Source organism: Columba livia, chromosome 1 (assembly GCF_036013475.1).
Source record: "Columba livia isolate bColLiv1 breed racing homer chromosome 1, bColLiv1.pat.W.v2, whole genome shotgun sequence".
Taxonomy (NCBI): domain Eukaryota; kingdom Metazoa; phylum Chordata; class Aves; order Columbiformes; family Columbidae; genus Columba; species Columba livia.
In genome coordinates, this window is record NC_088602.1 from 99505923 (window position 1) to 99519787 (window position 13865).

Sequence of the window (13865 nt, forward strand, 5' to 3'; positions counted from 1 at the left end):
CAAGACATGAACAACTTTAACCCCTCCAAATCTGACATTCCCAGTAAACAAGACAAATTAATTCACTGAGCAGATCTTTTCTGGAAGTGGAACAGATCTCTTCTAACAACAGGGAAAATTACGTACATTAGAGGACAAGAAGATGAAAAAGTATGTTCCATTCATTTTACCACAAGAGCAAATGACAGTTTCTAAAAACTGGGTAGTTCTAAAAAAGATTCAAGACAGAGATGAACAGCTAAGTTGTTGGCTGTGTTTAGTGTTTAGTTTAGGAAAGTTAAGCCATGCAAGGTGATCTTCTGACATTTGCTTTTGAAACACAGTTAAAACTAAACTGTTACAGAAGTAGGCACACCTATGAAGCCACAAAGAATAAATGCATTCCAGAACAACTGTTCTTTGTTTTATTGAATGGTTGAAGCAGGACTATAATCCAGGTATATTTAAATCAAGTGTTGGTCCACTCTTATCATCAAAAAGAATTGATTTAGGTTGTGTTTTTTTTTTTTTACAACAACATCAACACAAATGGAAGGAATACGAAGCATCATAATGGGAACTTTCAACTGTACATGATGCTAGACCATGATGGGACTGGTGCTACTTCAGTATTTATAGACTCTCCATCAGACAGACCAGCCACAGTAATGTTTTCACCTCCAAACCATTAAAGTTCCAGGTAAAGCATCCTTCTGTCTACTGCTCACATCGGAGCCATCAACATGCATCAAAACGCTGTCTGTGCCACTAGAATCATAGTCTTGTAGAAATATTTCTATATTTAGTATACTAAAGAATAATTACTATCCTCTCTGAAACTAACATACAGCCATTATAAATATTTACATCAAACATTTACAACTGGTTCATAATATACAACAAAACAATTTAGCTGTAACTTCTAACCTTCCAGTGTAAAAGTTTCAAACACCACATTGCTACCATAATTTCAATTTCTCTGTTTTGCACACGGTCACAGGCAGTACAGGGCATTTCAAAAACTCGTGTTACATAATTAAAAAAATGGAATGATGTTGCTTTAATAACAATTAGTTTGGAGATTGGTTTTTTTTAAACTAGCAGATTCAATGTCTAAATCCTATCTGGTGCTACTACTAACATTTAAAATAGGCTTGAGAGGGAAAAAATACTTAGAAATAAATACACCCTTTAAAAAAATTCCACAACTAACCATGTCAGAATATTTGTTTTCCACACAGTTTAAAGGAGATCTTACTCTTCATCATTTCCTTGCGCTGATATACAAGGCAGTTCAATCCATTCTTATCTTCTGATTTGTCATCCTATAAATAATGCTGTCATACCCAGGATCCATGTTCCAGAGGTTGTAGGAGATAACTATCACAGCTAAAGCAAGACCTATCATCATCCACAGAATAATGTTGAAGATCACAGAGTAGTTGTAATTATATTGATAAGCAAGGTTATATGGATTATCTGTTTCGCCCTGTAATAAAGAAAGTAAGTGTATTACTTTAAAGTTAGCTTGCACACAATTACATTCTGACTACATCGAAAATCCAAGCAATCTGACTAGGACATGCATTTTTTCCTAGACAATTCTGATGCTAGGGCACAAAATGCAAAAGCAATTATGTGACTGACATTAATGGAATTCAAAGGAACTCAATGAGGACGACTGCAAAGCCCTGCACCTGGGACAGAATAACCCCACCTGACAGCACAGGCTGGGGACTGGCCAGCTGGGCAGCAGCTCTGCAGAGATGGACCTGGAGGTCCTGGTGGACAAGGTGACCAGGAGTCAGCAGCATGTCCCTGCAGTGACCAAGGGCAACTGCATCCTGGGCTGCATCTGAAGCGCAGGCAGCAAGTCAAGGAAAACAATTTTTTCCCCACCCATGAGGCAGGACTTGCACGCACTACTGTACTGGGGAGAAAATGGTAGAAATGCATATTCTAACAAGACGTAAGAGAAAACGTTTTCACAGTGAAAGCAGTTAAGACTTTGTAACAAGCTGTCCAGAGAGGCTCTGGGACTTACAGCCATGGACTTTTCAAGAACTTGGCTGGACAAGGACCTGAGCAGCCTGACCTAACTCCTAAATTAATCCTGCTTTGAGCAGGAGGTTGGAGGCTCTCTCTTCAAACCAAATTACTACATGATTAAGTGAAAATCAAGACAGATAAGACGACCTCTTCGTACCCATGCCTAAATCACAGTCAGTATTCTAGTCCTTAAAAGAAGAGTTACGCTCAAGTGAAGAAGTGATACAGTTTGATTCACTTTTAATAAATTATATATAGAAAAATATACTACCTCTGAAGACTGGAGAATGGAGCGAGTCTTCCTCATGAGGGGAGAATTAAAGGCCTTTACAGCCACCACTTCTACTACTGCATTCCCGCTATACAGATTAAACATCTCATCTGCAAACTGGAAAAGCAAAAATAATTTGATTTTTAAACTACACTGTAGCAGGGAATTAAGGAAAGTTTTGTTAGCAAGATGTACTAAACTGTAAGATGTTGAGTCCAGAAATAAGAACCTTAGGGGAAGTTGTAAAAAATTGTACTGTTTTAGAATTCCACTAAGAAAGTGCCAACTTACACCTGGTTTACAACATCTCCTTAAAACCCCCTGACCACTGTTCAGCAGACAGTAGCTTATGACAGCTTTCTGGGCTGAAACTCATTCTACCATCCCTTTTACAAAAGGCCCATCACCATATGGTTTCCCAATTGTATGTCTGTCAGCTTCAACAAAATATTTAGGTTCTCAAGAATCCACTGGGAAATTATGAACCTGAATATTTTGATCTGGTCCAAAGACTAATATGTCTATTATTTAAATATATTTACTTAAATGCAAATAGGCCAGAAAGTAATGTTTACAGAAAAAAGTTATTTGGCTTAGCAAATTCATGCTTTTTACATTTTTCCATCATGCTTCTGAAACTCTCAAAAGTGACTGGTCTTAATAAAGATTTTATCTAATGATTGCATAAGACCCACTAAAGAACTACTTTATTGAGAACACTGATAGATGAACAGCAGTTGTCTTCAGAGGCTTGGAAATTTAGATTTATACAGCTTTGTCAGCAAAGGGAAACTAACCACTGTACCCTGGGATAGATATTTCCGCATTTCTGAGAGCCTGTTTTAGTGAGACATCCAGTGGTTTAAATGCAAGATATTTATTTAGGAAAAACAAACTTATCAAGTCATGTTGATACATGGCTTCAATATATTCCTGCTCCTTTATGCAAAATATCTAACACATTGTAGAACCAAGTCACACTTCCCACAGAGTAACAAATTACAACATTCAATTTTCTAACTAAGCCGCTGCATCTTAAAGACCAAAAAAACAAAACCAAGAACCAGTCACACCATGGCTAATGAAGTGACAATTCGAAGCAGAGGACAGTCAATCAATTAACTCCCTTGTAGTTAACACAAAAAACACTTCCTGTGTGTTTTGTTCATTAGGTAGAAAGCATACCTTTTGCAAAGAGTCTACAAGAATTTGAGAAGCATCCTTGAACTGCTGAGAGTCTTCCCCATATCGTTTTCCAACCTCTTCCAAACCTGCCAGTTCCAGGGCATACAGGTCTGGAGAATGATCTTTGGCTAAGTGCTTGTGTCGAGACAGCTTTGACACACCGTGGAGGGGAGAAAGAAATCAATTCATACACAGGTTACTTTAAAAACACATTTCACAAAATAAGTTTGCTGGGACTAATTCAGCCTCACTTTCCGCAGTCATATTCCATATTGATTGGGAAGTGGAATTTCTTCCCAGGTAACTACAAGATGTCCACAATTGTTTCTTATTCTACAGAAGAACGCAGATGATCAGGTAGCTTCTATTCCTAACAGGACGTTATATACGTGTAATATAGAGCTCTGCTAAAAAGAAACATTATACTTATACATCAGAATCCTTGTTCAGTAATTGCCATAAAAATAAAACTTGGAGAAAAAAAAAAGATATACATAACTGCAACACTTGGATAATAACTACTACTCCCTCCACTGAAGCTGGCCCTTGCAAAATTGAGTAAGTTACATCTTCTGCCTTGCTGTTGCTCAAGTACAAAAGTAGTTTACTTAATAAGTATCATCCCATTGTCATGAAATCCAACCAATGGAATTCAAATTATCTCAAAGGAGAGTAGTGATATTCTTGCACTTCTACAAGTGTGAAGCTGCAGCACTGACATTTGCCTGCACAAGAGAGCAGTCTGAAAGCAAAGAACGTAATCTGTTCCTGTCTTCCAATCTACTTTAACTACAGCATTGCTAGTCTGCAAGACAAAACCAAGTTGTTCTACTCCATTTTCTCAAGGGCCCCATTTCTCTCCACTGGCCTTCACCTAATGTGAACTTCGGAGTTCTTCATTACTTTTTCTTTCACTTTAAGTAGCTGAGCGCTGCTTAACACTGCAGCTTAAAGGACAAAAATCCCAACACGTACCCCAAACGCCAGCAACAAGATAGTAGCTTCTTAGTAAAAAGAACATAAGAAAGTTTTTGCTTAAAAAGGTCAGAATGGAAAGTTCATCCCTCCCTTGAAACATATCTATCACCACCACTATTCATATTACAAAAGTCACTCCAGTCTTTCCAGATAAAATGTTATGATGATATTTTGAAGCAAAACTGTGGACATGTTCTTAACTACCATTATACTTCTCAGGTAAGAAAACAAGGAAAGCTCCAGCAAATCCTTCATTGAGCACTTCATGTGTCTTTCGGTATAGAGAAATAGCAGCTCAGAATTCCCCTTGTTCTCACCAAACTCAATACAAAAGAAACTACAGATGATAAAGTTTCTCGTTTTCTTCCACCCGTGGCAGGGCTGGTACAAATAGCTTGAGATTGCATTATTTAAACTGATGCAACCAACTGATGACACACTTGAATTCACGTCACTGGTTGCCAAGTATCCTGGGTACGGCTTCTCTACCTTTAAATGAGAACCCTGAAGTTTGTGACATAAGATGGGAAAAACATTTTTAAAAGTCTTACCAGGCTTGCAATATCATGTAGGACTTGTAGTTCCGACAGAAAAAGCAAGTCAACCTGGGGGAAGAGGCAGAAAGAAAGAGACAGGTATTTCCTTTAATGAAACCAAAGTTAAGGAAGTCTCATTTTGTTGCAAGTCTCAGTATTTTATAACAAGTTATGTCTGCTACAGCATCAGAACATGCTAGTAGGAAATTACTCTTTCAATAAAGTTACTTACAAAAAAACCTTGAAACTTAGTTCTTAGAATACAGTCAGAAAAAAAATTAGAGAGGGCTCTCCAAGGCAAAGGAAGGGGAGGAAAAAAGAAGAAAGAAAAAAAAAAAAACAAACAAAACAAAACAAAAAGAAAAGCACAATCTAACTAAGAATAATAGAAAAAAAAAATGGTAAAAGTTCCCACTGATTTAAGGTTTTTACCTCATTGTTTCTGCTGAGTGAGTTGAGAGGAAGGGAGCTGAGAATGGAGTTGTCCTGGAATAAGCGGTTTCGCAGTTGGCGCAATGTGACAGAAAGGTCTTCAAATACGGAGTTTGCCTTGCCCACCATGTACACTCTCTGCAGGAACAGCCATTGTTTAATAACAACAGAGGTTAGTTTTTAGTTTTTCCAGTCACACGTTAATAATCAATTATACTTGCAAGCTCTCTCCAATGCAAAATATTTCATTTAATCAATTGGTTTTGCTCCAACTGCACAAGTGGAGAGAGGTTTACTATTTAGAACATCTGGAACAAGAAGTGAAGCAATACTCACTTCCTCACTGGGAGCCAGCTGCAAGACCACAGGAGTTTCCTCAGAGAACAAAGTATGAATAGCATTCGCAACACTGTCAAGACTGATAGGAACAGCCTGTAAGACAAAGTCTAGTTAGATTTGTGGGTAAAACAGACCATAACGATATAAAAGGAGATAATTTGCTTAAGTACAGAAGTCTGGAAAAATAGGACAACCTCTTTTTGAGCAAAGAGTATGAATATTTCCAAAGTAATAAGAACAAGTAATAGGAGCCACCATGCAAAACAAAACACCAACTATCTATGAACAGACAATTTATTTGTATATATGGCAGACACAATACGTGTTTAAGAAATCCAAGGGGCCATGACTGTGTAATTAAGAGGCTTACTTAAGCTAGGAGTTTAGCTTTGTTTATCAGTAAAGCAAGACCAACAAATATAGAAGCAATACTAAAGGGGAAATCCATCTTAGTGCAAATGGAAAATTATGAACCATAGGAAATTGATGAATGAAAATATAGCAGCAGAAAGACCAACTGCTGAAACACCAAAGAAAAGAGCCATATTAAAAAAAAATCACAAAGAATAAAAGCAATCCTAGCATAGTATCGTGCCATTACTGGCAAGCTAATAAAACTGTTAGTTTTTCTAAACACTTACTTCTGGCTTTCATCTAAAAAGAAACAGAATGGCACATTTCCAATTGCTAGTTAAACAGCATAAAATATTTTTTTATAATAAATTTCAGTAAGTCTGTAAGCTAGGATAACTTGTACCCAGCAGTCCCGAACATGGACTCATGATCATTTGATGATCATTTGAAACTATTCTTGAATAGTGGAGAACGACTACTTTGCCAGCATACATTTGGGGCAGTTTATTTGAAGCCACGGCAGAAGTTAAACAATTAAAGATCAGGAATATTAGTTCCTATAAATGGGAAATAGAGAAAATATGCACTATGTACACATCAGAACTTTATAAAAGTTACAAGTGCAAATACAACTGAAGACTTCTTCAAGTATATTTAAGGTTTCTGCAAGTTAGCAATACCTACACAGTTAGGTACAGACAACCCTAAATAAGCTTTGGTCCAGATAGCATTTCAGCAATGTAAAAATGTAACTCTGCCTGAAGTAGTGAGCTGTATTTGAAAGCTGATGTGAAAGCAGATCCATGCTAAGCAGAATTTGACCTGAGTTCAATGTAAAGCCACATAATATTCCAATTAAATGCTGATATCTCAAAATAGATTAAAAGACTGCATGATAACTATAAAAGTAATTTAACAAGTAAATCATCACCTCATCTTGGGGTGTGCAACAGGGTGAGAATATTAAATAAAACACTGTTTAACATTGTCACTGATGATTCCACAGTTTGACCAAAATAATAAAATTATCAGTAATAATTCTTAACAGGAGCACAGCAGTCACAGAGCGCTGAAATGCCTGGTAAACTGGTGCAAAACAAAGTTTTCCAAGATAAGTAGAATTAACTAACTAGAAATAACCTAAAAAAAACAACTTATTTGAAACCAGTTTGTGGGCTGGACAAGCAACAGCTCAACATGAAGAACTCATCCAATACTGCAGCAAAATGGAAAAAAGCAGACAATGTATTTATAAAGGGGAGGGAGTAGACACCGTACCGTTATCAAGTTATAAGTTACTGTATTCCTGTTAAGATGTGTGTGGACAAAGTCATTTTACAGGAGAAGAGGCAATGGGCATAAACTTAAAAACAGGAAATTCTATGTGAACACAAGAAAACAGGTTGCCCAGAGACGCTGTGGAGTTTCCATCTGTAGACATATTCAAAACCCAACTGGACGCAGTTCTGGACAGCCTGTTTTAGTTGACCCTGCTTGATCAGGGGGTTGGACTAGATGATTTCAAAATGTCCCTCCTAACTTAAACGATCCTATGATAATATGACAATTTTGAGAAGAATCTCAGCAAAAACAGACAGTGACAAATAAATGTAGCGTTTGTTTTCTTTTTGATATAGTATAATCAAATTGTGTCTCGGAGGGCTATATTTCACATACACTCAGCAGAAGCTAAAAATGTTAATAATTCTGAGTATGAATCAATAAGTTAACATGAGAAACAGTGGATTCTCTGCCTCTTAGAACAAACATGAAAACTGGATGCCTTTCGAGGAAAATATGCTTTGGTCAAACACGTTACTGAACTCAGAACAGGAGGAGGCCCTGTGTGATCTTAAAGGCCTTTCACATTGTACAGGAGTCTGACTGGATTATTCATCTATACAGTCTAATTCATCACTCTAGGGAAGTATGTGAACTTCAAGTGAAGTAAGAAACAAGTCAAGGACTACAGTAGAGAGTCACATAATTCTCATTATATCACAAGAGTCACAGAAATCATGCAACAGTTCCTAACGTGGATACTCACATTCTCAATAGGATAAGAAATCCCCTTCGCAGGCAACATCAGCTGGTCTACACCTTTCACTGTTACCAGCACAGTAGCTCGTGGTCTGTGAAACAGATCACCCACAGCAAGCCCAGGCCAGGAAAGGTCCTATTACAAAATGGTAAAAAAACTTGTATTTTACAGGGAGAAAGAGAGGAGCCCTGTCCCACCATTACAGCAAAATAACTTACTATCATGTTAATATTTCTGTGCAGGACAGCCTATTGGAAATCTCATGGGAAACTAAGTTAACACTAGAATGCTTTCATCTTGAATAATGCTGTTGCAAGTTAACCATGAAGAAACTGTTAGTTTGAACTGTTAGCTGCTAGTACTTTCAAAGTAACGTCTACACTGAGAAAGCATTATATACATTGGATATATCAGGAGCTGTTTCCCACAATTAAATTGGAAACGTCACAGTCTGTATATAAGAAGTGAAGGCTGAAATGAAATTAAAAAACAAAACAAAACAAAAAACCCACAACCATTTCACAAAACACCAGAGAAGCAGGTTTAGGCATATCAAAACCCTAATGTTTTCAGTACCAGAAAGAAAAGGAGGCGGGGAGAAGGGGGAAGGGAGGGAGTGAGTGTCAATCTGCCAACAGCCTGTTCATCTAAAACTTACAAATTTGAATAGAAACATTAAAAGATTCCTTAGTAGTTTACTACAATTATGTATCAGTAAGAGCACAGTGAGGGCTACCTGGTTGCTTTATTCCGGTACAAAATACAAATTAATCTGTTTGGAATTTGGATTTTATAATGAAATGTCATTGATGTTATGGTCTGCATCACCTCAAAGAAACAAAAGAAAAACCTTTTAAAGCATCAGGGACAAAAAGGGGGTTCAGCTTTATCTTGCCTTAACAGGAGAGGAATATTGAATGACTGTTGTTGAGAACAGTAAGAATTCTAAATTCTCTACAGTGCACCTACTGCACTGCCAGCTTATGTTCCTGGACTACACCCTCGATGTAAACTGCAGAATGAGTGTTTGGGCCCTGCACTATTCTCCATACCAGGGCTGAAAGCTGCCTCAGGGTTCTCACTGCCTTACTGACAATGCTGACAACTTTCAGCTTCAGGGCTTAACTGAATAGGGAAACGTAAATACTTCCTTCCCTGCCTGCTTTTAGGATTTGACATAATACTAACAGAGAACTATTTCTAAAGGATGCTACAAACCCATCAAAGCAGATTAATTCCAAGCTTTGGCAAAGGCACAGAGTGAGTACTAAACCACTTTTTTTCCATTATAACCATGTTACACCTCCAGATAACCAATATGCCAACAGTCAAGTGTTCAAAATGGGCCAAACCCCACTGTTTTTCTGGGTGTCTTTACATGCAATGCACACAATAGCATCTGATGTATAATATATGTTACTAGCTCAGAGACAAAAAAGTAATTAATTGACAGCAAGATATTTTCTGATAAATTCCAAAACACAGGCTAAACAGACCTGCATTAAAACCAGCCTTATCGGACCTCTTGCACAGCTGCAGTATGGAAGAAATGGGAAACAGCCTCCAGTAGGCAAGACTGAATCAATTCAAGGGCTCCTATTCATGTGCCTCACTTTAAACATGAGTAAAAGTGTGTTCAAAAAGCTAATTTGGGAAACACTACCACAAATCAGGTTTTTGAGTCTTTGGATTACTTCCTAACTGTTTGGTTTATTTGTTCTTATTAACTATGCCCAGCAGACAAGCTTGCTGACCTGACAAAACACACCTGCCTAGCCAAGCCGTTTTTCACAGTCTTTAGAGTACCCAAGAGCCGAGCGCCATGGAGAGCTTGTATGCAAGTAACAGTTGTTTCCGCACATTCTCAGTATGTGACTGCGGATGAGGGATACAGCGTGTAGTTGGGTCTCAGAAAAACTGAAGAACACCACAGTAAAGACTCCATGGGCTTGCTTCCTTCTGTAACTGGTGACTCAAATCAGCCAGCTAACACAGCCTTTTGCTGCTCATATGACTGATATAGCTCTATGCTTGGAAACCACACTGACAGGTCATACATTCCTCAAGACAAACATGATGATATTTTATATACGCCAGGACATGATAGGAAGATTTGCATGTTAAGTGAGTAGGTCTGTAGTTTCAGAGGCATTCCAAAATCAAGACCTGAAACATACCTCTTCAACAGAAAAACCCATGGATAATGCAGCTACATCTGGGATCCGCTCACCAGGAATGGGCCAACTTCCATTTCGAAAAACAACCGATTGAGGTGATCGTAAGATGCTAAATTCATCACCACATACACCTAAAACCAAAAAAAGCTGTCAGTTTTCACAATCTTTCTTTTACATCACAAAAAAAGAGAATATATTAGAGCTTAATAAGATTCCTTATTCCTTGTTCTCACACCTATCAATTTATGTAAGATGAGTAATAAGAACCGATCATTTTAATGCTCTGGAATACAAAATGACAAAATACAGTGATGACTAAGGATTGACAAATCCACATTAAAAAAGTAGGACAATTATTCAAATAACAGCACAGTACATTTCTGAGAACTCAATGGCAGGCTGTGAGCAGTGTTACAGCTCAGACGTGGTAGAGTTACCTCTCAGTAGAGCCAGGTAGACTACAAAATCCTGCTAGTTCACAAGCAGCTATGCAACAACAGGACTCTATTTGCTTCCAGCACTGCTTGGCATAACATCTCTTTTCACACAAGCAACAGCCTGAGCCACCAAACCCAGAGCCAGGAGGATGAGCAGAGTCAGTGCTGGCTTAAACAGAGCACTGCCAGGAACAATCTGGCTTCTGCAGAACAGCTCCAGTGTCCCTGCTCTGCCTTCTCAGCCACATGACATCACGAGACATTCTTCTTCCTCATATGAGGTACTGGACCTAAAGTGATTGTATGAAGCCACAATCTGCAGTGCTTCTCATGTTGGGTTTTCATTTATTTGTGATCCCTTCTTCACTCTTTTCCCCATTACCTTGAATAGCAAAGTTGGCTAAAAGCATTATTTCTAATCTGTTGTATGATGATAGAAATTTATCATGTAATAAAGTCAAAGAGGGCTCCATGAAATAAGAGATGGTCTTATTTCAGTCTAGCTTCCTATTTTAAAGTCACTTAAGCATAACTGCAATACTGCATACACAAACATTTATCTAAATAAATTTTAAAATTTATTTAGTGTATATAAACAGTAACATGCCCAATGCAAAAATTCAGACATATCGCCCCAAGAGCAATCTGTGTATGTTTCTACCAAAAAACTCATCTGACACAAGACTTGAGAAAAATCAAGTAAGAGAACAATTAATATTTGTAGGCCATCTGACTTTGAGTTCCTATTATATAATCAATATGACTACATACTCCAAAATTACATGAGTAAGATAACCTTTTTTTAGAAAAAATAAGTATTTACTCATATGACCACTGAAAATTAGTTACCAATCCAAGCAGCTACATAAAAGTTTTCCAGAGCATCTGCAAATTTAAAGGCTATTTACAAAAATAGTGCAATAATAAACTGATGTGTGCAGTTACAATCTTTCTTAACATTAATTTAACCCATCTGACCTTGAAGATGCTGTTTTAAAGCCTTGATCATGATCATGCATACAAATGTTGACAGTAAATCTGAGCTATGTTACGATAAACATACTAAAGGAACAAAGTACTGTAATGCAAGTCGGGGAAGGGTGGCAAAAGTAAGGAAGCAAGCCAAACCAACAGATGTATATGGAGCAGATGAAAACATTTTTTGTTTTAAATTGATATGTGTTCATTGGATGACCTGCTATCGATTTTAACAGTGTAACAACCCATATTTGGAAGAACATAAATGTTTCCAGACCAATTTGCTTAGGAAGGAATTTACAAAATTGCCACAAAGACTTTTGCTCTGTGTGCAGGATTTCACATGTTGCTTTAATTTTCCACAAGACTATACGATAGTCACATAAGTTATTAGGATAAGTTGGCTTACTTGGGACAGGGTTGCTTAGGTAGATAAAATTAGAGCATTACCCTTTTTAACGTAATTTGCCTTGTTAGACTTGTTCAAGGTCTCAATGAGCAAAAGTGAATTTAAACTTGGGAACATAAGCCTTTTCCTCAGATGTGCTGTAATTGCTTGACCATGACACCCCAGTGGGCAACATATGCAGTGAAGTCTAGACAGTAAATTCCAAGGTGCAATTCATTCCACATACTGTTATTCATCCACCTACAGAAAACTTAAACTTCTACCTTAGATAAGCTGCACTTCAGGTGAACTTCAGCTCTCAAAAGCCTTTGTGAACCTGGACTGAAGAACTAAGTTGTACTGCGTGAAAACCATTTACAGAGCCTGGAAGCCTTAAGCACACATCACATACCCGACTCACAACGAATGACCACCTCTAATGACCGCAAAAACAGCTTGGCAAAACATGAAAATCCGTACGAGGTAACAAAATAGAGCATAACAAAATGCGTACCCCTAAAACGCTCCGCGGGGCCCTTTGCTGGGAAGGGAGAGGGAAGTGGCCCAGCCAAGTCCCTAGGGGAGCTGGGGGGGGAAGGAGGGGAGAAAGGGGACAGGGAGCTGTAGCGAGGGGTGGCGGCCCTCTGCCCACACCTCTCAGTCCCGAAGCTAGTAGGCACACACACACCCCGAACGCTGCCCCACAGATGGGAGAAGCCACGGGTTATGTGCGGGGCCCGGGCCAGGCGGGGCTTCCCCTCCTGGGGTGCACCAGGCGGCACAGGGCCGCGCGTTCCCCGGGCCACCCCCCCGCCCCACAAAGCTCGCGGTCTCCCTTCCCCCTCCCCAGTCGCTCGCGTGCCCTTTTCCCAACCGTTGCGGCGGGTGCCACTGAGGCGCGCGGCCGCCCCTTCCCCCGCAACGTCCCAACCCCCGCAGCCCTCCCCGCCCCTGGTGGCAGCTGGCCGGCGCCAGCGCTACCGCACACTGGCTCGACCCCACTGGCTCACCGGCGAGAAAAGCCGATGTCACCAGTATCGCCACCTCCAGGGCCCATGGAACCCCGCCGCGCCGCTCCATGGCCGCCGCGGTGCCAGCTGCCGCGCTGCCAGACGCCGGTCAGAAGACACCAGGCCGCACCGGCGGACAGAAAACGCCGAGCGCCTCACCGCCGAGGGAAAGCTGACGGACTAGCGTCGCAGCCAATCCGCAGGTGAGATTCGGGGCGGCTGGGCGGGATTCTCCAGGAGTGACTGACGGAACTGACCATTCGCCAGTGACGCCCACCCTGTCACGGGGTTGACCGATCAGCTGAGACGCTGTCCCGCCGGGGAGGCGGAGTCTTAACTTGAGTGGCGTTTCCACTTGGCTAATCAGATCGCGAGAGATCTCTGGACGGCTTTCCTTCCCTCACCGTAAACTGAGAGGAAAACGGTGAGGAGGCGGAGCCCCGCCGGCTGATTTGACCAATCGAATTGCTAGGGATCGGGGTCTCGCCCCTCCTACCTCTTATCAGTACAACCGCGAGGGAAGCGCGGGTGGAGGGAGCTCTGATTGACATTCAAATGCACCATTCAGAGAGCAAGGGCGCCTGATGTACCCTCTTCTTACCTGCGTTGGGCTGATTGTGTGGCTGTGAGGCTGTGGGCATGAGGGCCGGTCTGGGCTCTGGCGCTGTGTGTTACCTGTTCTTCTCCTGTGCCCATCTAGCCGTACACCTG

General features: G+C 40.1%; 1 protein-coding gene across 1 annotated transcript; it reads right to left on the reverse strand.

Moving 5' to 3' along the window:
- Positions 1 to 377: 377 nt before the first annotated feature.
- On the reverse strand, positions 378 to 13577 carry ATP6AP2 (ATPase H+ transporting accessory protein 2). Its single transcript, XM_065070095.1, has 9 exons — positions 13155 to 13577; positions 10342 to 10472; positions 8171 to 8299; positions 5767 to 5862; positions 5431 to 5568; positions 5014 to 5067; positions 3485 to 3634; positions 2300 to 2416; positions 378 to 1468 (listed from the first exon to the last, which is right to left on the reverse strand). Exons 1-9 carry the CDS (start codon positions 13222 to 13224, stop codon positions 1274 to 1276), a joined length of 1080 nt encoding a protein of 359 aa, XP_064926167.1. The 5' UTR covers positions 13225 to 13577; the 3' UTR covers positions 378 to 1273.
- Positions 13578 to 13865: the final 288 nt, after the last annotated feature.